At 30.9% G+C, this 24946-nt stretch overlaps 1 protein-coding gene across 11 annotated transcripts in view; it reads right to left on the minus strand.

Moving 5' to 3' along the window:
- LOC148629809 (otoferlin-like) overlaps positions 1-24946 on the minus strand; it is a 123312-nt gene that overhangs the window by 29574 nt on the left and 68792 nt on the right. For 4 of the 11 annotated variants that reach the window (XM_088557471.1, XM_088557476.1, XM_088557540.1 and 1 more), the window contains 15 exons: positions 24149-24310; positions 22892-22960; positions 21386-21523; positions 19995-20156; positions 19271-19442; positions 18761-18888; positions 18205-18339; positions 17328-17354; positions 13747-13876; positions 12998-13173; positions 11985-12086; positions 9792-9926; positions 9170-9313; positions 6797-6924; positions 2238-2408 (listed from right to left, as the gene is read on the minus strand). In XM_088557471.1, the coding sequence (XP_088413597.1) occupies positions 2238-2408; positions 6797-6924; positions 9170-9313; positions 9792-9926; positions 11985-12086; positions 12998-13173; positions 13747-13876; positions 17328-17354; positions 18205-18339; positions 18761-18888; positions 19271-19442; positions 19995-20156; positions 21386-21523; positions 22892-22960; positions 24149-24310 (1979 nt within the window). The remainder of the gene's footprint in view (positions 1-2237; positions 2409-6796; positions 6925-9169; positions 9314-9791; positions 9927-11984; positions 12087-12997; positions 13174-13746; positions 13877-17327; positions 17355-18204; positions 18340-18760; positions 18889-19270; positions 19443-19994; positions 20157-21385; positions 21524-22891; positions 22961-24148; positions 24311-24946) is intronic. The other 7 variants (XM_088557524.1, XM_088557531.1, XM_088557485.1 and 4 more) reach the window with 6 other exon arrangements.

Genomic DNA, 24946 nt, shown 5'->3' on the forward strand with positions numbered 1-24946 from the left:
CAGGGTACTAAGCGAGAATAAAAGATAAATAATTCGGCAAAACAATTGTTTGTCTGAACGTCAATAAAATTTCTTCATCAATTAATAACAAGTAAACATTTAGTAAAATGTTAAAGTGTCATACCATCTATTTAAGCTGAATTGAGCGTACCTTGTCATTATTTCAATAAACTGTGGCAAAATTCCCCCGGGTGAAAAGGACCACTCCCTTACATTTTTGTATTGTTACTTGAATTAACATTCTAGTTACAGCTTTAAGATATAAATTGTCATTTCAAGTGCATTTTATAATGTTTTGAATATAAATTGCAAAAGGGTTGACTTGAAAAAAAAAAGTCAAGAGCAGTAAGTTTTACACAAACAGCTAAAATCAATATATAGTCAACATCCTTGGAGAATGTTTATTTCAGAAGTTTAAGTTTTGCCCTTTGACTAACCAAACTTAGGAAGGATTGCTTGCTTGATCGGCTGAATTCCAATGGCAGAAATTTTATGCATTTCAGGATGAAGAGAAAAAGAAATTTACCACTTCATATGTATTTTCATCCATGTCTGAAACAGAATTTTTAAAATTTTGTTTAACTCCCCAAAAAAGTTTGAAGCATAAGAGAGTGGTCTATCAAAGGAAGACTAATACATTCCAATTTCACGTACTGTACAATCACTGATTCTTCAATTTTGTGCTGTTGATTATATTGTGATGATTAAAACCCACAATTTCATTTCTTAGCGTAATAATTAAATATACAAATGTGATGCAACCACTTAAAAGATTACACCCTGTAAAGCCTTGTAAATCCATAGAAATCAATAAAATTTCAATCTACTTAGAAATGATTGATATTTTATCATGAATCTGACCATATCAAAGGTTTATCCAGAATCAGAGTTCAAGTTTCAAGGTCAGACATGTACTGTTATGTAAACGCTCAATGTGTAACTCTTACTTCTACTTATCATTCATAGGGAAAATTACAAAATCAAGAAGAAAATTATTTAAAAGTTACTTTCCACCAAAGCTTTAAGTGTAACTAAATATCACTAATTTGACCTTTGAAGTAAAAATCTAAGCTTACAAATCATATACTACGACATGTAACATTGAGCTTATCTACCCACACGCCAAACGTCATATATCAAAAACATTACAAGCCGGACACAAACTCTTATGCAAATATTATAAATTTGATCCTGAGGTAAAAGTTCAAGGTCAATGGTTACCAACCATGGTACATAACAGAATGTTCCAGCTGATTTATCTTCATGCTGAATACAAAAAGCCTACACCAAAAGTAATTAATGTTACAGTCAGAACAGATGGGTACTAACCCTTATACCTTATGAAATACTCAAGATTTCTATCACTCATGAGAAAAACTCCCAATCTTTCATTCTTTCCACTACATTCCACCCTTAAACAAGAGAGTCAACATTCATGTATCACATCCAAAATTTTCTATCAGGACTCAAGTAAATAAATATTAGTTCTACAGAAGATATGGTGTCATAACACATGATTCAATACATTTAAGATTTCTTTCTGTATGTTTACCTTGGACTTTAACCAAATAAGAAACAAAGCACTAATATGTAACTGTATTTGTTGTTATACTGTAAAAAACATATACAGAAAAAAAGTATATTCTATAATTTCTGATAGCATGGATTTCTTGGTCAAATGAGACTTATTTGCAAAACATGAACTTATATTCACACACTATTACAGTAGATGTATTAAATGGACAAAAAAAATACATGTAAAAAAAATTCTTTAAACAATTAAAAGTATACAATGGTTCAAGTACATGCACTTGGTCATGACAGAATTTATAAGTTTTAGTTCGGGTGGAGTTGATCCTATTTAGGAAGAACCAAGTGTTCAACACACCTATCTCTACATACTTCCTGTTTAATTGAATTTATTAGGCCAAAACATTGATTTTCAGGGTTTTTTTGCTGTTTTAGGTGACAAGGCAATGTATATGATAGGTAAAACCAAATTTTATCATTTTTTTTTTCATAATTGTAATGGAAGATAATGATGTATATTTGTTTCCACTGGAAACATCTCCTTACTATATCTAATACTAGGATCAAGAAAATGGAGAAACTAAGGACAGCAAATTAAGCAAGTTTGCCAAAAAGTTATACATGACATTTTTTTCTGTGCAATTACACACAATTAAAAACAAATAGATGAAAACTTTTGAACCAATTTTGAGTCACATGAAACTTACATTTCAAATTTATTTCCAACACCACAGGTCGCCCTATGCCTGCTATAATAGCGATTTTCCAGATCTATTTTTGTTTCTCCAATCAGATCATCCATGCCAACCAGATCCCAGTCATAGACCTGTACTGTGAGGAAGGATTCCATGGGAAACGTTGATTCCATTTCGAAGCATCTGGAAAATACGTAAAGTTTTAGAAGGAAGCTTAGTTTTGTTTACGAGAATTAATACTTCAGTAAAGTAGTGCTTTGATATAGTTTTGAAAATTTTGATATGATTCAAACTAACTACCTGTACCTGTTAATTTTGTTTCTTGCATTGATTTATGAAACAAAAGAGGCCTTTTTTAAGTACTGGTAGTATTTTTTTTTCAATTACTTTGACCAGCCAAAATAATGAAAATAGAAGTTTTTACAAAATATACATATATTAGTTTTGCCATTTCACAGGAAAATGCATTCAGAAATGTAATTAGGAAATCTTCTTCAGCAGGGAAAAGAAATAGGAAAAATTAACTTCAACAAAAATTGTATTAAATACATAAATATATTTCAGAAATAACCATAGGAACTCAGTGCTTCATCTAAATTCAAAACTTTTGAAATTTAGGTAAAAATATTTTTTTGAATATTTTCACAGCATAAATAAGCTCCAACAAAGAAAGTCAAGGAGAAAGTAAATAATTAGTTTAATTGGTTAATAATTTACAGAATTCCCCAATCAGCATGATACAGCTCTACTTTTGACAGTAGATAAATCACAAAAAGGATGTAAATTCCACAGTAAAATATTTGTTTGGGAATAAAATAATTCCAGCTACTAAAGTTTCAACCATTGTGTTTAATACAGTTTAATTTTTAAATGATGGAGATAAAAAAGATAAAGATTAAGTTAAATTGAGCGTAATATAGCGTGCTGCATGCAGGTGTCCGTTGACAATTTACGTAGAATATAATCCTGAATTTATATTGACCTCTTGATATCTACAGAACGTAGATCATTACTAGTTTTATACTTGGTTGATTACATTGTCCCTTTTGTCATTTTTTTGCCAAGATGTTTGAAAATTTAAATATTAAATAACCGTTTTAAATTTCGTAAACCATAAAAGACAGAGTTTTGGGAATACATAACCTTTGTTAAAGGTCATTAATAATATCACAGTTCAGAAGCCAGAGGAAGCCCAACTTTTATCGAAAGTTTCGTGCCGTTTTGTTATTTTGTGGTTTCATGATTGTTCTTTTGTTGTTGATTTCATAACATGAATGACAATAAGAATTTATCATTGTTTTTACCGTCAAACCATGTAGACATAAAATAATTAAATTGTCTGTACATTGTGGTTTATAACATGCATTAGAATAATGCAAATTTATACCCTGTTTAGCTTAAAAAGATAAATAAAAGGGGCTATTGTTATAGTGAAAATCCATTCATAATTGTTAAGAGTACAAAAGATAGGTATTATTTTACAAATCTCGTAAAAATGTCACAACTATCTTTATGGCTATATTCTAAATTTGTTCTAAAATATATCATAAAAATATTCAAATATCTAAATGTGCTAAGTACACTCATTAAAAAGTTGACAAAATTGAAACTTGAAGACATATGGTTTATCAGTAAGAAAGTAATATTTTCCATTCATAGAAACATTTCCTTTTGAAACAATATAAGCATGATATGTTTTATTTAATTAGCAAGACAGACGTTACTTTATATGTTTAATTTCCGTCATTTTGGAAAGTTGATAACTTCTACAATATTTGATATGATAAGTATACGGTCTTTAATTGAAATGATTATACCATATAAATTAGATAATAACAAAGATTGAATCATCCATTTAACCTATCTAATGATTTTATCATCATATTTCTTCTGAGTCAAAAACAATATCATGGAAGGTGAAAAAGAAGTGTACATAGAATATATGAGATCTATTATTACGCCCACTGACCTGACGGTCTGTGTCACAAATCTACTTGTGCCCACTGGTGAACACTGACCTGACGGTCTGTACCACAAATCTACTTGTGGCCCACTGGTGAACACTGACCTGATGGTCTGTACCACAAATCTACTTGTGCCCACTGCTGAACACTGACCTGACGGTCTGTACAACAAATCTACTTGTGCCCACTGGTGACCACTGACCTGACGTTCTGTATCACAAATCTACTTGTGCCCACTGGTGAACACTGACCTGATGGTCTGTACACAAACCTACTTGTGCCCACTGATGACCACTGACCTGATGGTCAGTCTCACAAATCAACTTGCACTCACTGATGAGCACTGAGATGACAATGTATTACAAATTTACTTGTGCTAATTGGTGAACACTGACCTGTGCCCACTGATGTAAATTCTAATGAAATAATGCCTTATTTTAAAATATTTTTTTCTCATTCTTGGCAGTTGTTCTTAAAAACCTCTTAACCATGAACTGGTGTTTTTTTTCTATCCTTAACCCTTAACCCATATCAAGTTTTTTTCTTTTTCATTCCATTAAATTATTTAATATCTCATTTTCAAAAGATTTTCATTTTTATTTTCCTGGGTTTTGTCAAATAATAAAATATCTAATTTCAAATTTTAGTTATTGATTTCAAAAAAGAAAAGTGATACAAAATACAATCTTTGGTTTCAACAGAATTTTACATGAACTAAAAAAACTGATAAAATATACCGGTACCTAATACCAATAAAAAAAAAATTTCAAACAGACAAATAAGACCAAACCATTCTGAGGTTCATTTATAACAATATCTATGACATTTGAATATTTCAGAAAACACAATGAAACATGTTACTGACTATAATATTTTCAATTGTTATCATAAGAATAACAATTATCTAAATTTACATATTATTTTAGTCTTGTATTTTGTCCACTCAGACTGTCTTCAAATATACTAGTACATAAAAAAAAAAATTAACAAATTTAAAAAAATCTGGAGAAAAATTAAATCAGCTAGAAAATGTGTTGCAAATGTAAAAACTTTGAAATTTTTATTCAAATAAAAAATAAAAACAACTTAAAAATAAGAAAAAATGTAGAGAATGAAGTTTTTCAATTTCTTTACCTAAAGTTACAAGCCAAATGAAGGGAAAGTTTGTTCAATGTCTCAAGATAAAGTTCCAGGAGTAAAGAAAACACTGTTTGGTAGGCGGGCCACCTGGGTATCACCACTTGTAGATTTCAATCATGTATCAATATTTATTTTAGTCTAAAAATAACATTGTTAAAGTTCAATGAAAATATTTCCATGCATTTGTGCAGTCAGTTTCCACACTGAATAGAAATTCTCAGGTTTAAGTGTTTATTTGAGGAATTTCAAAAATAATATCTCATCACTGACTATGATGTTGATAGATGGGTTAACTAATTTATTTTTTTTTATAATAGCTTTCTTATGGTCCATAATTCTCACATGAAAAAAATTAGAATTATTTTTTCATAAAAAATTATGTATTTGATCTGAACAGAGCAAAAGTAATGGGAAATAGAAAATATTTTCCTTCAATTCTAATTCTTTATTTTAGTAGCAATATTGTGAAATTTCACTTACATATAAAACTAAAGCGAGATAAAGTTTTGACTTGTTATATTTAATATAGAGTAGTTAGAACTAAAGTGATCAACTAGGTCATAATCACACAATTTTTATCATTTTTTCAAGTATTTCCCATTCATTTTATGTAAATGTAAATGAAAAAAAAAACAAAAAAAATTGAGACAACCTAAAGAATGCTTCTATTTCCAATATTTAAACTGAAAAAAAAATTCTTTTCTAAAACCATAAAATTATATGCACAATCAACAGCACTGCCAAAATACTTATAGAAAGTGTCAAGCAAAGGAATCATTAAAATATTAAATAGCAACCAGCCCTGTGTCCACTAGACTTAGAAACCAACCATGCCGATCTCAAACATCCTCTTCTTAACAAGTCTTAAGTGTTCATTTATCATTTCCACATGTATATTTCACTGTGGTCATGGGAAATTCTTGTTTATAAAATTACCAAAGAAACTTTAATTAATTAATTTGATATAAATGTCATCAAAATTACAAGAAATATTTGGGCAATATAAGTTCTATTGAAACAATATGTTCATAGTTTCTAGAATAAATATCTTGCATAAAATCCATTTTATTTATTTAAGAAAAAATTAATTCCTCTCCTCAAAAGATAAATATATTTTTCTTATCAATAATACACAAGAAATTATATGTTTTTTTCCATTCATATAGTAAAAAATAAAATAATACAATTCTTTTTATTTTTATAAATCATAAATTTAGTTGGACTACCAACAGTGTAATATATAAAACCTGAAACGACTTTAAAAGATATTCATATACAATATTTTATTTCATACATTTTACAATGTTTCATTCAAAAAACCTATAAATCACATGTTGGATTGATCTTTTAAACTGTACAAGAACAGAATACTTGTTTACAAGGTTACATCAAACCTTATCCCAAAACAAGATCTGCTAGAACACGGTCGGAATGACCTGTATAATTGTAGATAACATGGATACATACTTTCCGAAGACTGGATTAAGTTGCTTGGAGATATAGTTTTCCTTGTCATTGACGGTGTTCCCTCCAAGACGGATAACCAGGTAGGGATCAGCCTTTCCATTTATATCTGCTGGATGTAGATCCGTGGCCTAAAATCAAACCCAGAAAATGTCATTATATTTTACATAGACTGACACTTTCAAAACCTGTAGTAGAATTTTAAAGACTTATCTTCACATTTCAGTACCAAGTATATAAAAATAAAGTCTAACAAACAAAAGTCACTATAATTCACCATGAATGACATTATTCCTGTTGGCAGTAAAACTTTAAAGACTAAAATTCACACTTTTTTTCACAAACATTGCACAAATATAACACATCATAAAAATCCAGAGAAATCAAAATACATACTTAAATCTATCAAAAAACTGTAAGAATTCAAAATGCACATGTAACTATCAAATCAATCAAAATCAGAGAAATTATAAAAAAAAAAAAAAATAACAGAACCCACTAACAAAAGGATTGAAGGCAATAAATATTGTAGCAGGATTTTATAAATATTTTTTAAAGATCTCAGATGATGTTAATTAAACTTGATACATTTATAAGAGGATCAATGCTCTGTTTTATTTGACAGGTCTTTAAACAAATAGCAGAGAAATAGACAATTTAATACCCCTCATAACAGCTGTAATACAGAAAATCAAATATAGATGATACTCTAAAATAAAATAGGAGACGATTATAATAAATCTGTACATCTGCTTCAAACACATCTGTGAAACAACAGGTGATTGGTCATAATAAATTTGTTTATAGGAAACTTAAATAAGGTTCATCATTCTAAGCTTTAGACCAAAGTTCTCAAAATCATATTTTATGCTCTCCCCCATGGATATATGAAAAATATCTCTACAAATACAATGTCATTAAACTTTTCCCATTTTTTCTTTGCTCTATCAGATCTCTCTCCTGTGTTTTGCTCTTTACCTCAACTCTCTCATGCGCTTTGCTCTGTATATCAACTCTCTCCTGTGTTTTGCTTCCTATATCAACTATCCCCTGTCTTTGCTCTTTATCTCAACTTTCCCTGTGTTTTACTCTATCTGACCTCTCTCCTGTGTTTTACTCTCTATCTGACCTTTCCCCTGTGTTTTACATTCTATCTGACCTCTCCCTTGTGTTTAGCTCACTATATCAACTCTCCACTGTGTTTTGCTCTCTATCTGACATTCTCCCTGTGTTTTGCTTTTTATAACAGCTCTCCCAATGCTTTGCTCCATCTGACCTCCTGTATTTTGCTGTCTATCTCAACCCTCTAAAGCTTTACTCTCAATCTCAACCCTCCCCAGTGTCTGGCTCTCTATATCAACTCTCCACTATGTTTTGCTCTTTATCTGACCTCTCTCCTCTGTTTTGCACTCTATTTGACTTTTCTCTTGTGTTATGCACTCTATCTGTTCTATCTCAGTGTTTTGCTCTCTTTCTCCGTCCTGTGATTTGCTTGCTATCTGACCTTTCCCCTGTGATTTGCTTGCTATCTGACCTTTCCCTTGTGATTTGCTTGCTATCTGACCTTTCCTTTGTGTTCTCTCTATATCAACCCTCTCCTGTGTTTTGCTCTCTACATCAATCCTCTCCTGTGTTTTACAGTGAAACTTGTATAAACAGAACCCTTTTCAGACCAAAAGGTTGTGTTCAGATTACACAGGTGTTTCATTTACCCAGGTTGGAAAGGGACCTCAAAAGATTCCTGGTTTAGACAGATTTCCAGTTTATGAAGAGCTTGACATGACAGGTTTTATGGTATTAAGCTCTAATTCATCTTCATACCTTTATCTCTCTTTTATGAAGTTTTTTTTACACTTACATCATACCTTATATTTTCGTAATATTGAAAACTGATTAAATCTTGATTTTTTTTATTTAAAAAGTTTAAATTTAAATTTTTCACATTACTTTTTTCTAATATAAGACAGCCACTTTAATGGATGCACACACAAAAAACATCAAATTTCTACCAATCCTATGTGTAGACATTTTTAACAAAAAATGTAGTACATTTAATTTTTATACTTATACCAAAAGAGAGATAACTCTACTGAGAAATTGCCAACCTTGAAGGGAATAGACAAAAGAAAGATAATAAAAAACCCTTGTAGGATTTTTTCTTCTTTTTCGGTATAGTATCTTAGAGAATGTGTATTAAATTCTGTGCGTATCTCCATACTCTTTTTAAGTAAATCTATATTAATGGTTTCAACTCATTTTTAAGTTATAAACTTGACACCAACTGTATCATTTAGAAACTCATGAAAATTAAAGAAAAAACTTTTGAAGAGAACACCATTAAAAGTATGTAGACTCAAATTTGCAAAGGCACATTACCTTCACAATATAAACTCTAACAAGCACTTTGATTGGTTCATTTCCAGGTAATCCTTGAAACAAGCCAAGCTGAGGGTTACCTCCCCCTATCGCTGCATCTTCAATATCATCTGGTAACGGAATTTTATATATCTTCAGAGATCCCTGAAATCAATTTTAATAGAAGTGAAATGACCAGTGTTTTGAAAACAAATAAATATGTTTTACAAATAAATGTTTTGTTTTCTCAAGTAAGTTTAAAACCTTATAAGCAAGCTTATACACACCATAATTTTCCCCAAAAAGTACCAAATTTGCCCACTAATGACTATTGAACATTTTGGATGGTAAAAGATATCAAAAACCAAAATGCAAATTATGCCTGCTCAATATGCTTTGTACAACACAAAAAGAGAAAATAATAAAATAAGTGTCTTTTTATCATTAACAATTTTATCAAGATTCCCCTAAAGAATATTTTCACAATCAAATATACCCAACAACTAAATATTGAAGTATACAGACATATAGATATATCTGATTTAACTTGTTTTCTACCCTGCGAATAAAAAAGTCCCATGTTTATAATGTTGGTATGCATGTATCATTTCATAATTTTTTTTTCATATGTGCATATAATTACCTTGAACTTTCCAACAACTCTACTTTCATCATCTTCTGATGATCCTGTGTTTTTGCCACGGACCAAATCAAATGTATGTAACCAGTCTGTAAATCCATTAAACTCTGATACACTCTCTAACTCACAGGGGTAAACCTGTAATGACAAATGGAATCCATGTTCATCAAGAAAACAAAAGAAATGTGTCATGTTGATTAATATACAAAATGTGGCTATTTGACAAATATGAACATCAATCACATGATTCAACTAGTACTGCTTAAGTGTTATACAAAATATCAAAACATTCCCATGAATAATATAACTTCATGCTTCAAACAGTTAAGACAGTGTATAAAAAAATAACTATGGTTTAAATATCATTTCGTTAGTGTTGAATAAAAAGTATATTAAATAAACTCCAATTATCAAGAAACAAACTCAATATTGACACTTTCAGATGAATTAGAAAAAACTCTATGTAAAGCTTACTGAAGGATACCCCTGCTCTCCATCCCAGTAACCATGTGATCAAAATATAATTAAGAACTAAATGATGGACACCATGATCACTATATACCTCCTGAAAAAGGCCGTCTTAGCATACTCCAATCCAGACAAAAATATACAATTAATAAAGTACAATATTTAAAACATCAACAGTTATACCAATACTTTGTTCATATCCAATGTTCAGGTAAAAATTAATAAAATAATGCAGTGCACCACTAAGAAACAAAACTTAAAGAAAATAAATAATGCATCTACAACCTAAAGTATTGTGTATTGCTTGTATGTAAAATTTAATGCTTACAATGTTTAAACAACAGAATTCTCATAATGTAATAATTTTCAAGGTTTTCATTTAATTGTAAAACCATAAATCTGAATGCCCCAAAATGTGAAATATCCATTAAAATCCTTAATAATCTGATGAATTCATCATTCAAATACAATGAACAAATGTCTTTTTGAAAAGACTCCAAAAAATGATACTCATGAATGAAGGCATCTTACAAAATGTAAATAATATTTTAGTATCATTTAAAGAAAACAAGAAAAATTGTGACAAAAGGAAATTTGATGTCAATCATGTCTGAAATAAAATCCCACAATTTGGCATACCTACACAAAGCTTCTCTCAAAATATCACATGGCTGTGATATGTAGTTAAAGTGAAAACTGTAAGAGGATTGGTGGACGATGGGTGATGGACAGGCACCATGATTACTATATACAGTGAAACTTCTCCAAACCGGCCACCACTGGGACAAGCAAAAATGGCCAGTTTATAGGGGTGGCCGGTTTTGTGAAAAACAGCAATGCATTCAAAGAGCTGTTCCATTAATGTGTTCTATAACCCTACACCTTGTTAGTTTGTTAGTCGAGACATGTTTAATGCCAATTCAAAACTCTTAGCCTTTTATTACATTTCAATGCTTGCATCATATGTAAATGATCTGATTTTACAAACGGTACTGCTGATAAAATAATGTTCACGGTTTTGAAAGAATGTGTATTAAAGATCAAGGGCTATTGATGGTAATTAATTATTTGTATTGTTTTCATAAATTACCTATCAACAAAGTCTAATAATTTCACCCCTATGTTGTTTTGGCTTGGGTACAGGTCACATTAATTGACAGTTTAAAGATCGTAAAGATTGTACTATTAAATGACCCTGAATGCCTGACGTGTGTACACACCAATTAACAGCCAACCATTGACAAAATGTAATGTCTGGATTAAATATGTTGTCTAAACTAATGCCCCTTCAATTACCATCTGTCCACTGATGAAATGCAAACCAGTCAGTGAATGAATTATTAATAGCGTAATATTACGTAATCATTTACAGTTTCGTTGACATATTTATTACAGGTGAACAATAACCGGGAGGCTGGAATTGTGAGGTTGTTTTTATTTGAAATATGTAACTAAAACTGTGAAAAACCGGCCGATGTACGGTTTTAGGGGGTGGCCAGTCTATTGAAGACAAAACATACAGGTTTTCAAGTATATCGGCCGGGACTTTTGAAAACGGTCGGTTTGAAGGGAAGATCGGTTTTCTGAGGGTCCGGTTTAGAGAAGTTTCACTGTATATGGCTTGTTTTCAAAGTAGGTGGTATAAAAACATCCCCATGCTAGAAGTGTACATTATCTTATACAATATAGGTATGACTAAAGCAAAGCCTTTGTACCATAGAAACCTACCTTGAATATCTCTTTTTTCCAAAACTCCTTCTTAATTTCATTTGTTTCATCATCACTATCAAAAGCTTTGTTTATAAACATACCAACATGTGCAGAAATAGACTAAAAATACAACAACAGAAACTAAACATACCAACATGTGCAGAAATAGACTAAAAATACAACAACAGAAACTGAACATAACAACGAAGTTCACAATATTGAAATGTTTTAGAAACAACAACAACAACAAAAAATGATAACAATGAAAGTCTTAATTTTAAGGATTACACATGTGTCTAAGCATCTAGCTATACAAATTATTATCTCGTGGTAATCAAGACACTATCAACCAACTTATTTTTGGTACTTTCTTAAAGACAAAAATCCCCAAAAGCATGAAATAGCAAAATTTGTTAATATCAACACAAGTTAAATATCATATTCTATAGTCTACAAATACCCACCAAAAAGTATTCCAAAAATAAGTTGGTTTTAATTAACACAACAGTACATCAAATCATATAAAATCAGACTCGTGAAATGAAACTGAGAGTAACTCAACTTTCAATACTAAACGTAAAAAAATCGGATTGTCTCCCTTAGCAAGCATTGAACAATTATTATCTTGCTTTACACACAACTACATAAATGCCCAACCTTCATAGAAATCATTTGAACAGAACTTTGTGTGGATAAAACTAAAGGCTGCACACAATGTAATATAAGGATAAAATTCAGTCTTTCAAACCTTCTCATGCTCAATAAACAATTTGTTTGTTTGGTATAAGGAGACTCTACATAGGATAAAATGTACAATTTATCATAATATAAACTTCAGAAAAATGTAATGCTTATGTTATGTGATCAAACTGATTAAGAATGAGCGAATCATCAGAGTGACAGACACAAAAAATGGACAAATGAACAAAAATAATAAAAAACAAAAACCTTACAAGCTGTAATGTTTAATCACAGGGTAGTAAGCAAGGTCAATAGTGAAACAAACATCATGTTTTGACAGTTATATTTACCTTTAATTGTGATGTTGTATTTTTGGCTTTACCTTTCTTTTTCTCAGCCTTCGGGGAAAGCTTTGAAGCTAACTTCACTGCATTAGCAGTGCCTTTCAATGTCCTTTTCTCTTCCATCTTTTTCAGAGATGCTTCCATTTTCTTTGCTTCTTTTGGATTAAAATCTGGATCATCTGCTAAATTTCACAAATTCATTATAAAGTATGATTGAACTACCAGTAATCTTATGGATATCCTCATTAGCATATGAATTGTACCACATATACAGGTTTTTCCTTCAAAACATGGCTCTAGAATTTTTTGGGGAAGGAGAAGACATTTTTTAGGTCATACACAACTCCTTTTCCATAAGAAAGTACAAGTAAAAATAGATACTTGTATTCCCTGTGAGTAAAAATACACAATAAAGCAATATCCCAAAAGTTTTTGGATATAAGTACCGGTATATATATGTAGCAGTATTCATCAAATAATTTGGAAAACATTTCAAATATTAAGACACTTAACATTCAAATACTGGTTGACCTTTTCCAGTTAACTGCAGGGTTGTCAATTAGATGCTCATATACACTTCTGTGAGGAAAATTATTTTGTTCTATCTGCAGGTGTACCAAGTGGAAATATATGTCATGCATGCTCATTAACTATCCTGCAGTTAACATGAAAGGGTCTATAAGAATCCGGAAACAAGTTCCAAAGGAACCTGCAGCTGTCTCCTGGTATCAGTAGTACATTACAGAAGAACTGACCTTCATATCTATTGTCACCATTAGGTATAGATCCATATGGTAAGGTTCTTTGGGTATTATTGTGTTGAATCTCAGTCTGATTATCAAGATCCAAGGGGAACATCACATCAATACGATTTTTATCATGTTCCTACAAATATAAATGTAGAGCAATGTTATATATGACAGCAATGATGTCTTGCATGACAAAGTAACAATCATGTCTCTATATCATCATATAATCATAGATGTAATACAGAAACAAATCATATAGTTTGTGAAGTGTAGGCTTCATTCATTTAAAAAAAAATAAGTATGTTGACTTCCATATTAACTCACATAAAAATAAGACTCCTACAAATCATCATCTACCATGCCATCTCTCTCCAACTTTGTTTAACTCCCCTTCCCATCCCAACCTAAAAATTCCTCAAATTTTACTTTGCTTGACCACAATCAATCAAACTTTTTCCATAGGTTGATTTTTTTCAAAATAACCAACTTTCCTCTCTCTACAAACAACGTTTCATAGCTGGATCTGCAAAATGTACCACCAAACCTCTTTCAAAACTTTTAACTTCTATACTCACAACTGTCAAAGAGGGTTTACAGTCCTACCACAACACTTGTTACTGCCGTAGTGGTATTAATTCAATGTGGATCCTGAAAAATTCGAAAGATCTTTTGGAGACAATCAGTTCAAGACTATTATCTGAATATAATAGCATTAAAACCTATGATTTTTCAACACTGTATACTTCTATTCCCCATACTCAGTTAAAATCCCGACTTAAAAACATTATACATCTTTGTTTTTCCAAAAAAGATGGTACACCTAGATACAAATATATAGTTCTTGGTAGAGATTCCTCATACTTTGTAAGAAATAATTCCAAATCATCTTCCAAATATACAGAGGAAGATGTTCACAAAATGCTGGAATTTTTAATTGACAACATATTTGTCCAGTGTGGTGGACGTGTTTTTCAACAAACGGTCGGCATTCCCATGAGAACAAATTGTGCTCCTTTACTTGCTGACCTATTCCTTCACTCTTATGAGGCTCACTTTATAGCTGATCTGATCAGAAAGAAAGAATATCATTTGGCTAGATCCTTCAATCTCAGTTTCCGCTATATAGATGACGTATTATCTTTAAACAATCCTAATTTCTGGGATTTGATACATCGCATCTACCAAAAGAACTTGAGATAAAGGATACTATAGACACTGTGAAGTCAGCCTCATATCTTGACCTACACTTAGAAATCGATGGTAAAGGAAAACTATTTTCCAAACTTTACGACAAACGTGATGACTTTTCATTCAGAATTGTCAACTTTCCTTTCATCTGAGGCAACATCCCTTCCGCTCCTGCGTATGGAGTGTTCATATCACAACTCATATGTTATGCCAGAGCTTGCCGAAACTACGCAGACTTTTTGTATCATGCTAGAACTCTAACAAATAGGCTTCTGGAACAGAGTTATGTTGCTACAAGATTGAAGTCATCACTACAGAAGTTTTATGGTCGTTATCATGAACTCGTGGATCGTTATGGTGTATCCATCAGCACCATGAAAACTGATTTATTCAACGGGTCATGGTTTTCCTTCCCTCGTTTGTCTACCCCGGACTTGACTTTTTATGAGCAACTTGGTGGGTGTTTCTAGAAAAGCAGAGGACGCTTACCCTACCGGTGCACCTGGTCCATGCTCCCAGTTTTTAGTGGAGTCTGAGTTGCTCATTTACTTTTGTTACTTTGTATGTATGATTTTAGTTACTTTATGTTCTTTGTTGTGTATGTCTGTTTTCCATGTCTGGTCTTTGTCCCTGGATTACATTCTTTTGATTACCGCTATAACCTTGGTTCCCTTGATTACTCTCTCATCTCCATTAATTATAAATCATATACTAATCCCTTTAATTTCACTGTTTTGTCCTATCTCAAGGACAAACTGAATTAATGAACTGATTTTTACAAATAACCTAAATTCCTCCTTGATTTAAGAAAACACTCAGTAATAGATTTGGGTAAATCAATTTTATGATTTTATAAGTAACTACACAAGCAGATGTATTAATATATCTACTTGAAACTGCAGTGATGTTAGATGCATATTTTGTAAAATAATCACGCGATTATTAAAAAGAAAAAAATCACATCTACATGTTTTACTAGAATAAAAATGATATAAGAAATAATTTCATTAAGAAAAGCTTTTTTTCAAACAAAAAATAATTTTGGGATCATAAAAATACTATAAACCAGCTTTAAATTATGAATTAAAAAATCAAGTGGCACTCTTTTTTCTCATTTGACGTACATGCAAAATATTTTGTGACATCCACCAAAAATCCAAAACCTAAATACATTTAAAAAACCATTCCAACAAAAAGTTTTTTTTAAATTAGATCAGCCAAACAGTGACTCTGGAAAAAAATGATTGAAAATAAAATAAGAAAGAAATGAAGCAGATGACATAACAATGTATATATTAAAGGTAATGGATTATAGATAACAACAATGTCAGAGTTAACATAATAAATACATGCAATACAAACACCTGTTAAACAAAACAAAAACTTAGTTATAAAGTTTGAGGACTTGAGGGCAATACTTTAAAATTGGTGGTTTCTCCTCTCATCTATGCATGCTGATATACCTCTCTGTTTGGTTAAACTTCATTGAGCTAGTGACTTACTAGTGGACCCAAGGGGTTTTAATTTTCTGCTCTTGCTACCACATAATCAGGGGATTCCTATGTAAAGGCAGTTACTGGTTGTTCTGATTGGCAGTTAGTCTCATTCTTTAAAATTGTTCCAAAGTTCTGGTAATGCACAGTTCAATGCATCAACACAATTAAAAGTTTACTATCCTTTTAATATGGAGTGAGGGACACATTCTGAAAGTCCTAGCCTGCCTGATGCTTCTGTTCTATGAACTATTTCTCTTGGACGAAAATTTATTCCATTCAATACATAAAGCCCTAAATATTATCATAAAGGCCCTTTAAAAAGGTTTATCGGACTAACTATCTGATTTTATTAACCTTTTATATGAATCTACTACCTGTATATAAAAAGTCTAGTTCTACCATTTCTCAACAAATTCTAAACAGTGAATATTATGAAAAAAAGCAAACCCACACCCTATTTTCCAATACAAGAAAAAAACACAGTATAACCTGAAAATCACAAATTGTTAGATTTGAGCTTACATGAACAAATGATTTTGTTATAAGTAGGTCTGAAATTTAATTCATGTCTACTCATTTAGTGTTCAATGATAACAAAGAAATACAACAAATGTAGAGCTTTAAAGCATAAAGCTGCATAAAAAAGTTCAGTCAGAAGACGTTCATGTTTTCCAGTGAGTCTTTACAGTGATAAGGAAACCAGAACTCAAGAACTTTAGACAGACAAAATAAGGTTCATCCATTCATAACCTAGATGTCTAATTTTTATACATCATATAAATAATAATTGCTCAAACTTGATCATGGAAGTCAATACCAAAGATAATCTGAATGTAAAAGTAAGGCAGACTCACTGAAAAAGGCAGAAAAAATTGAGGAAATTTTGTGCTACAATTAGATTACCTCATCGCTGGGTGTCAAATTAGGATCCTGTGAATTAACACAAAGGGGAGAAAACTCAACTATAAAGCATGTCGCTACAATGTCATTACAATAAAACATTATCATCACAATGATACATGGTCATCCATGCCATTACTCTTAAATAAATACATCTTTATCAAGAATACATGTGTGTAAATACATGAAAAGCACTTGAGAGCATCGACTCCATGGAGGAATAGATGTCACTACACACAGCTGCTACAGTCAGGGTATGGTGCAATGGGATTTGTGGGTATGGCAGGGGTTCAAAAATATGGAGACGTGGTATCTCAGGACTTACTCAATTCATTCCAACTTTTGAATTGGCCAGTTTTACTCATCAGTAAAAAGGGACATTCTGAAAGCCCAATATAAAAAGCAAAAATTCCTGGCTTTTAAGAGCAAGTTAAACAGATTTTGTAAAAGAAATTCTTCAAAAATATAAAATCAGCTGATAAGGGGATTATATTCATCACTGCTATACTCTTCACTTTATAAGTAGAGTCTTAAAATTTTGAAGCAAAGAAACTTCTGACTTTCTAAATGATAAAAGGCATTTGAACCCCTGTGTGTTAAGGATCATATGTCTGTTGCCATAACTACAACACAACACAATTATTACAATAGTTATTACACAAGTTACAATATTTATGTAAACAACTTAATTTGAAAAGAAACTTATCATTACAATATTAAGACTATAATGGGTTACACAATCTATTATTACTATCTCCAACTTCAGTTGCTAAATATGCAAATGTTAAGATGATTTTAAGGAGTTATTTTTCTTTAAATCAAAGCGCAATTTAATAATAACAAATGTACATTGTAAGTACAGCAGCCAATGAAACCATACCTGGATGAGAGTATCTACAGATGCAAAGTATTTACTCCACCAATCTAAGCTCTCTAAATCAAGATCCTCGTCATCATCGGTGGAAGATTTCTTTTTTCTTTTATTCTCAGCAGTTTTCTGTTTCTTTTGATCAGCCTTATGGAACAATAAAGTCACTATCAGTATTACATGATGTTGTGGCTTATTTATTTTAATATATATTATTCTTCTATAATCCTTAGATACTATACAGATTGCTGAAAAAATTACTTGCAGGTTTGAAGAAAATTTCTAGAAATACTTTTAATATTTGTACCATGCAAAAAATGTTTACATAATTAAATAAGACTGTTGCTCTTGAAATTTTTTTTTCATTGTCATCAATGCAAGATTCAGAAGAGAAGTCAAGGATGTTAAATAATCCTAAATATTACTGACTTTTCTTTTGAAGAGTCATCTATTAACATGTTTGATAATTGTAAGTAGATTAAGGGATTAACAAGGTCCAAAAAGTAGTATATTTTCCAATTTCTTAATACATATTTTGAATCTTCTGAAGTCTACAGATTTATCTTACCAAATCTATAGACACTGGTTTATCTCTCTTGATCAATGGGAATCTTTCATCAGGCATTGTCACTGCCACATCATCAACTTTTACTGATACTGGAGGTCCTATAATTTTAGGAGCATCTGGATCCTTACCTTGGAAAGTAAAACTCAAATGTCTAGATCAAACTTGTATGTCAAATGTAAATACAATGTTTAATGAACTACAGTACATTTGTTTAAAAAACTAGATACTTTCATCTTATCATTACTATGAACATTAAAGAAATGAATTAACACCCTTTCTTAAAAATGAAGTAAATGATATACCACTTAAAAATTCAAGGCTATACTTCAGTGGATCATGAATTCCTGATAACATGCACAACAATATATCATGTCCTAACTACCTGCAAAGTTTAATGAAATTTGGTGCATGGAAGGACACAGACAGACAGACAGACATACAGGGAAAAAAACAATATGTCTCCCACCAAAGTAAGGGAGACATAATTACAGCACAAGAATTAGTATTTACCAGGGAACAGTTTCTGTAGAGCTGCTTTAGCCTTCTTTGTTGTTGGAATGTACATGAACTTGTGAATAGAATTGATCACATGGGTACCAACCAGAACATACCGACCAAAGTTACGACAGTCTACACACCGTATTGTAATTGGTGGACAATACAGTTCATTCTCTGGTAATTCCTTAAATAGAAGCAAATTAAAACATTTCATTTCAATGATTTAATTACAATGAATAATTAAAGTTTTAATTTATTAATGGAAATAAATTCATTGAAATCTCAAATATTTGTTTTCATGAATTTATTATTTCATTTAATATATTTAGTCATATTCTACCTACATTATCTAATTAAAACATGTTTGTTTTCAATGATTAAATTTCAATGAATTTATACATGACAAAGAATTTCACTGAATTCATACATGACAATTTAACTTTTATAAATGGTAATTAATTCATTGAAATCTCAAATATGTATTTTTGTGAATTTATTATTTCATTAAAAATATTTAGGAAGTTTTTTTCTCAATCTTCAATCTTGATGAATCAAATATAAACTAGAAATTTTCACAAAATAATGATGTGAAGAAAAGCCATGGATGAAAAGTATATTACAGTTATAATCTGATACATGTAGCCAGATCTGACTACATTTCTACCTGAATAATGCAATTATCTGTCACATTTTCTTTCAATACTTTTCATATGTCTATACAATGTAATTAACTTACCACATCAAATTGTTTGACAAGTACACTGAAGTTAGGATTCTTTTTGGAATTCTGTATGACAGATGACTGTTTAATGGAGCCTGCACATTCCACATCTATTCTTGGTCTATCAACAGTAGACAACTGGACTCTCTTCAAGTCTCTTACACCCCAAAACAATACCTGAAAAATTCAACACAGCTAAAGCATTTTATTTGGAAGTTTAAGACTTGAAAACTGAAAAAAAATATATCTCTAAGTCTATACACCTGTGAAGTCAATAAACTTACATCAGTGTGCTTAAAACTGACGAAAAATAAATATAAAATACATGTACATTATATAGTTCATTTGTAGGGTCTTTAGAAACAGGTCAGATTGTGGATGTTATGCAGCCAGTACAAATGAATTCAATATTTTCCAGCATTAAGCATGTATTGTTTTTATTCCTCAATTGTATTTAATATTGAAAAATTTCCAGAAAAAGATGATAAATCCAAATCAATTTGTGACACAATGTTTTAGTAAACACCCCTAAACTGTTTACCTGTATTCTGCATAAGGTGTTGCTTGAAATTTGAAAAATTAGACAAGACACCATATAATGCTATTATACAAATATAGCAATGGTTTATTGGACACCCTGTATTTATATATATATAAAGTAGAATAAAACTTTGCAATAAGTATAAGACTAATACATAATCTACCTTTTTTTACTCATGTGAGGTATTATATACAACTACTTCTATTTCTGTTTGAAATTTTAAGCCCCAGGGCCATAACTTCCATAAAAATCAATCAATCATAACCAAATTTGAACTTAACCTGTAACTTCTCATAGTAAGACTACATACAAAAGATAAAATCAATTGGTAAAAGCATTACAAAAAAAGTGTGGAAAACTGTATTGGAAGTCCAAGGGCCATATAACTTCTGTAAAAATAATTCAACCATAACCAAAGTTGAATTCAGTCTGTAACACTTCATAATAAGGCCACATACCAAAAACAAACTTATTTGGTAAAAGCATTACAAAAAAAGTGTGGAAAACTGTAAATTCACTGAAATTTTCTAAGTCTAAGGGCTGTAACTTCCGTAAAAATCATTCAACTGTCACCAAATTCGAATTTAATCTGTAACTCTTCATAATACTCTTCACATACCAAAAACAAACTTATTTGGTAAAAGCATAACAAAAAAAAAAGAAGCTGAAAACGCGGACAGATGGACAGACAGATGTCGGGCATTTCCATGTCCCCTTGCGACATGTCATGGGGAACAAAAATGTATCCAACCATTTTTTCATTACAAATGACATTATAACCAGTCATTCCCAACCCTCTGATGTATTTACAATTATGAAAAATATGGACTTTTAGATTCAAGCAAAACATGTCTGCAAATTATACCTCTATTCTATGTTTACTGAGAATAGGTCTGATTCCTTTTGGTACTGGCATAACAGGTCCTCTATCTTTGTCACCCTGAGCTGGCATCTCAAGTGGAGGTAAATCATCTGCTGCTTTCATATCACCAAAGGGAGACAACTGCAAAAACAGATGTCACAACATTTGAATGCTATAAAAGTAATAATGTTTGTAGGGTTTTTCTTGGGTCAATCAAACCATAAAATTGTAATTTAACAAAATTTGACTTTCTCATAGAAACTTAGTAGGTCAAAAGAAATAACCATGGACCTACAAAATTTGTCAAAGCACATTTAAAAGTATTTCTGTAGTGTCTGTAAAAGGAAATTGTGACTCAATTTTAACAAGTCAACTGTATTAGATTATAATAATCTTGTCAAGGTATATAACTATTCAAAATCTATAAGAGAAAAAAATAAATGAAGAAACATTTTTTTTTCATTTGTGCTTTATACAGAAAAACAGGTAAAAGTCTTCCTTTTTCAATGGTAAGTAAAAATTCAGACAAATGTGTACAAAAGATTTTTGTGTGGTGGCATGCATATGGAAATAAAAAGACATAAAATTCATGCTTGAATTTCAAACCAGTCTTGTTCCACTTAATAGAAACATATGATCAGTGCTTCCGTAAATATCAACTCAAACTACTTTCTCGTGATAATAACTTCAGAAAATTTGAAATTCATTTTTTTCCTTTTTAGTGTAATCCCCAAAGCATTTATAATTTATCATTTGAACAATTTTTAATGAAAATGTATCTTCTATAACATATTTCATTAGGATATATAATAAATAAAATACAAGTCAAATGATAACACTTAACAAAGAAAGAACAGAGCAATGTATATTTTCAACTCTGAATTAACTAATCCATTACGAAACTTCTCTATTAAACCCGTAAGAATAATATTAAGAAAAGAAAAAAAAAGAATGAACTTATAACGTGAGATATCAAACATGCTTGTCATGATTCCTAAGGGATAAACAGCCCACCCTAAAGTTTGATTGACCCAATACATTCTGTATATGGGAATTAATTCTACATATAAATGTTATCAGTGAATAGAAATCAACTTTATGCATTTAGTATGGTGTCTAACTTTAGTGAGTAAATGTTGTGTTAAGGATATAAAAATATAAGATTTGCAAGTTAGTTTTGTCAAATACTCCGGCAGTTTTTTTTAAGACAAATTGGTGTAATAATGGTCAAAGTCTTCTTGTCTGTGTAATAATATAAAATTTCCCCTGAAGCTGGCTATATTATTAGCTGTAAATAAAGACACTCTAACCAAAACGGCCAAAACTATTTATGTACATGGGCCTAAACCACGGAAATCCTCATGAAAATATACCAGAAGTTTCATAAGAGCTGTTATAAAGTTGATTTCTACCAAATCTAAACTTGATGCTGAGTGATGGCAGAAATCAAAGTAACCCATCATGTAGAGGTAAGCTTTGTAAACAACACAGAAAGCATTGAAAGTATACCAGCACTAGTTTTCTGGCGTACAGCGGAGTATGGCAGGCTCTAGTCAATTCACTCTCGTCAAACGGGTACTAAACAACATCAGGAAAAGTTACAAATTAAATATAAAATTCATATCAGATTCTTTAACAAAAAAAATATTAAGAAGAGAATACCAGAAATTAAAATTTAATCTTAAAAATCTTACAGCAGATACCATGATGATGTTCAGTGGATAGAAATGGTCTTCCACTAATTATGTCACAACCACCTGATGATAAAACCTCACTTAGTTAATTGGACCATTTTGAAGGAGTCTTTAACTTATCGGACAATTCAATAGACAAAGATATTAAAAGTTTTTATCTTCTTTGCAACTGTCAAGTCAACTACCTAAGGAAGTTCATCAGGTGATTAAATCAAGGACAGACTATCTTTATCCCTTGAACATCATCAATGTAAATGCTATAATAACAAATATATTGAAATTTTGAAGGATGCAATCAATTCAAATTCCTTATAAAATGTTCTGGGTCAAAAGAAAGTAATAAGATAAGTTAAAAAATTATAAGACAAACTTTAAACTTTTTCTTTAGATCAAGTCAAACAAACTCATTGCTTTATTTTTTAAGTAAAATCCTTAACAATGTTTACCTCTTTATGAAAGAAAAAAATACTTTAAAAAATTAATAATTAAGTGTACATAAAAATTGTGATATCTGATTATATTTCTCATGCATTTACTTAACAATTTTATTTCTTGTTTCCCAATGAATATTCATATTAACTTGAGACAGACCCTAAAACAGAATTATCACAAATTTCTATTGGAGTATTTTCAGTAAAGCTAAAGAACTCTACCCTCTATCATGCAAAGTATTACAACAACAAACAAGGGGGATAATTCTGGCAACACACCACTAAACATTCCTTCCAATCATCAAGTGTTTGTAAATATCGTTCTTTTATACTTAAATTGCCATTTTAACAATAAATCTCATCCTTTAAAGTACTTGGAAGACCAATGTTGAATTTATCTTAAGATTGCCAATACCCTTGAACAATCATCCATTTAATTTGTGAAACAACCATTATTTCAAATAAACTCTTATTCCATCATACTTTTTATACTACAGAACTGAGGAATATTAGAAAAAAAACTTTTCTTCTAAATATATACAGAGTGACCTCCCCTGAACTTATCCATGCCACTGAGTGAAATAGCAAGCATTATTTAGATAGATTTGATAGTTCTGAAATTAACCTATTTCTAAATATACCTGAAGTAATTCAAAAGCAGCCAGCAACTCGCCAGCCTTATCTGGGCCTCTATAGATATCCCACCATTCTAAACGTGGTGGGAATTTGGGTGATTCATAATTTTCATGAGTCATTTTGACTATAGGCCTTGCAATGGCTCTTCCTATGAATTCTGCTTTTCCCTGTGAAAAGAAGGAAACATAAACAAGTATTGCTTTTGTTTTATAAGAATGCAAATATAACAATAAGTGCTGGAGTGTATCATGTGTTAAATGATATGATGATGGTTCTTTGATCCTGTGAGAATATGTAAATTCAGGCCATATTGAGATAATAATGTATGTTGAAAGATAGTAATCCTAGATCATATAAAAATGGTGAAAAAAAGGTGGATGACTAAAAAGTTAAAAAATGGCCTAACTTGAAAACTACATTTTGGACTTAACCTGTATTTAATGGCACTGAACAACTGTTCAAATTTTAAAAAAATATTCATTGGTCCGTTCTCACATTACAATCTGAATGCTGTCGTGGGACAGACAGATGGATTGGCAGACATGTAATATTTTGGAGGGCATGACATTATATCTCGCCACTTTGTGTGAAGGGGTATAAAAATGATACTGTGAAAGAATTACTTTTTTCTAGGGCTCCAGTTCACGGTTTTATCGGTTGTGTGAAATTATATAACCTAAAGTAAAATTTATGAATTTAAATAACCAACTCTTAAGCTTTCACAAAACCCACAAATTTTTAAGCCATAGACTAACACATTTTTCAAAACCCAGGACAAATTGAAACCTATGTATAAAAATACT

This window comes from Perna viridis, chromosome 1, assembly GCF_037379345.1.
Source record: "Perna viridis isolate PV_CMFRI_1.1 ecotype Kerala chromosome 1, ASM3737934v1, whole genome shotgun sequence".
NCBI lineage: Eukaryota > Metazoa > Mollusca > Bivalvia > Mytilida > Mytilidae > Perna > Perna viridis.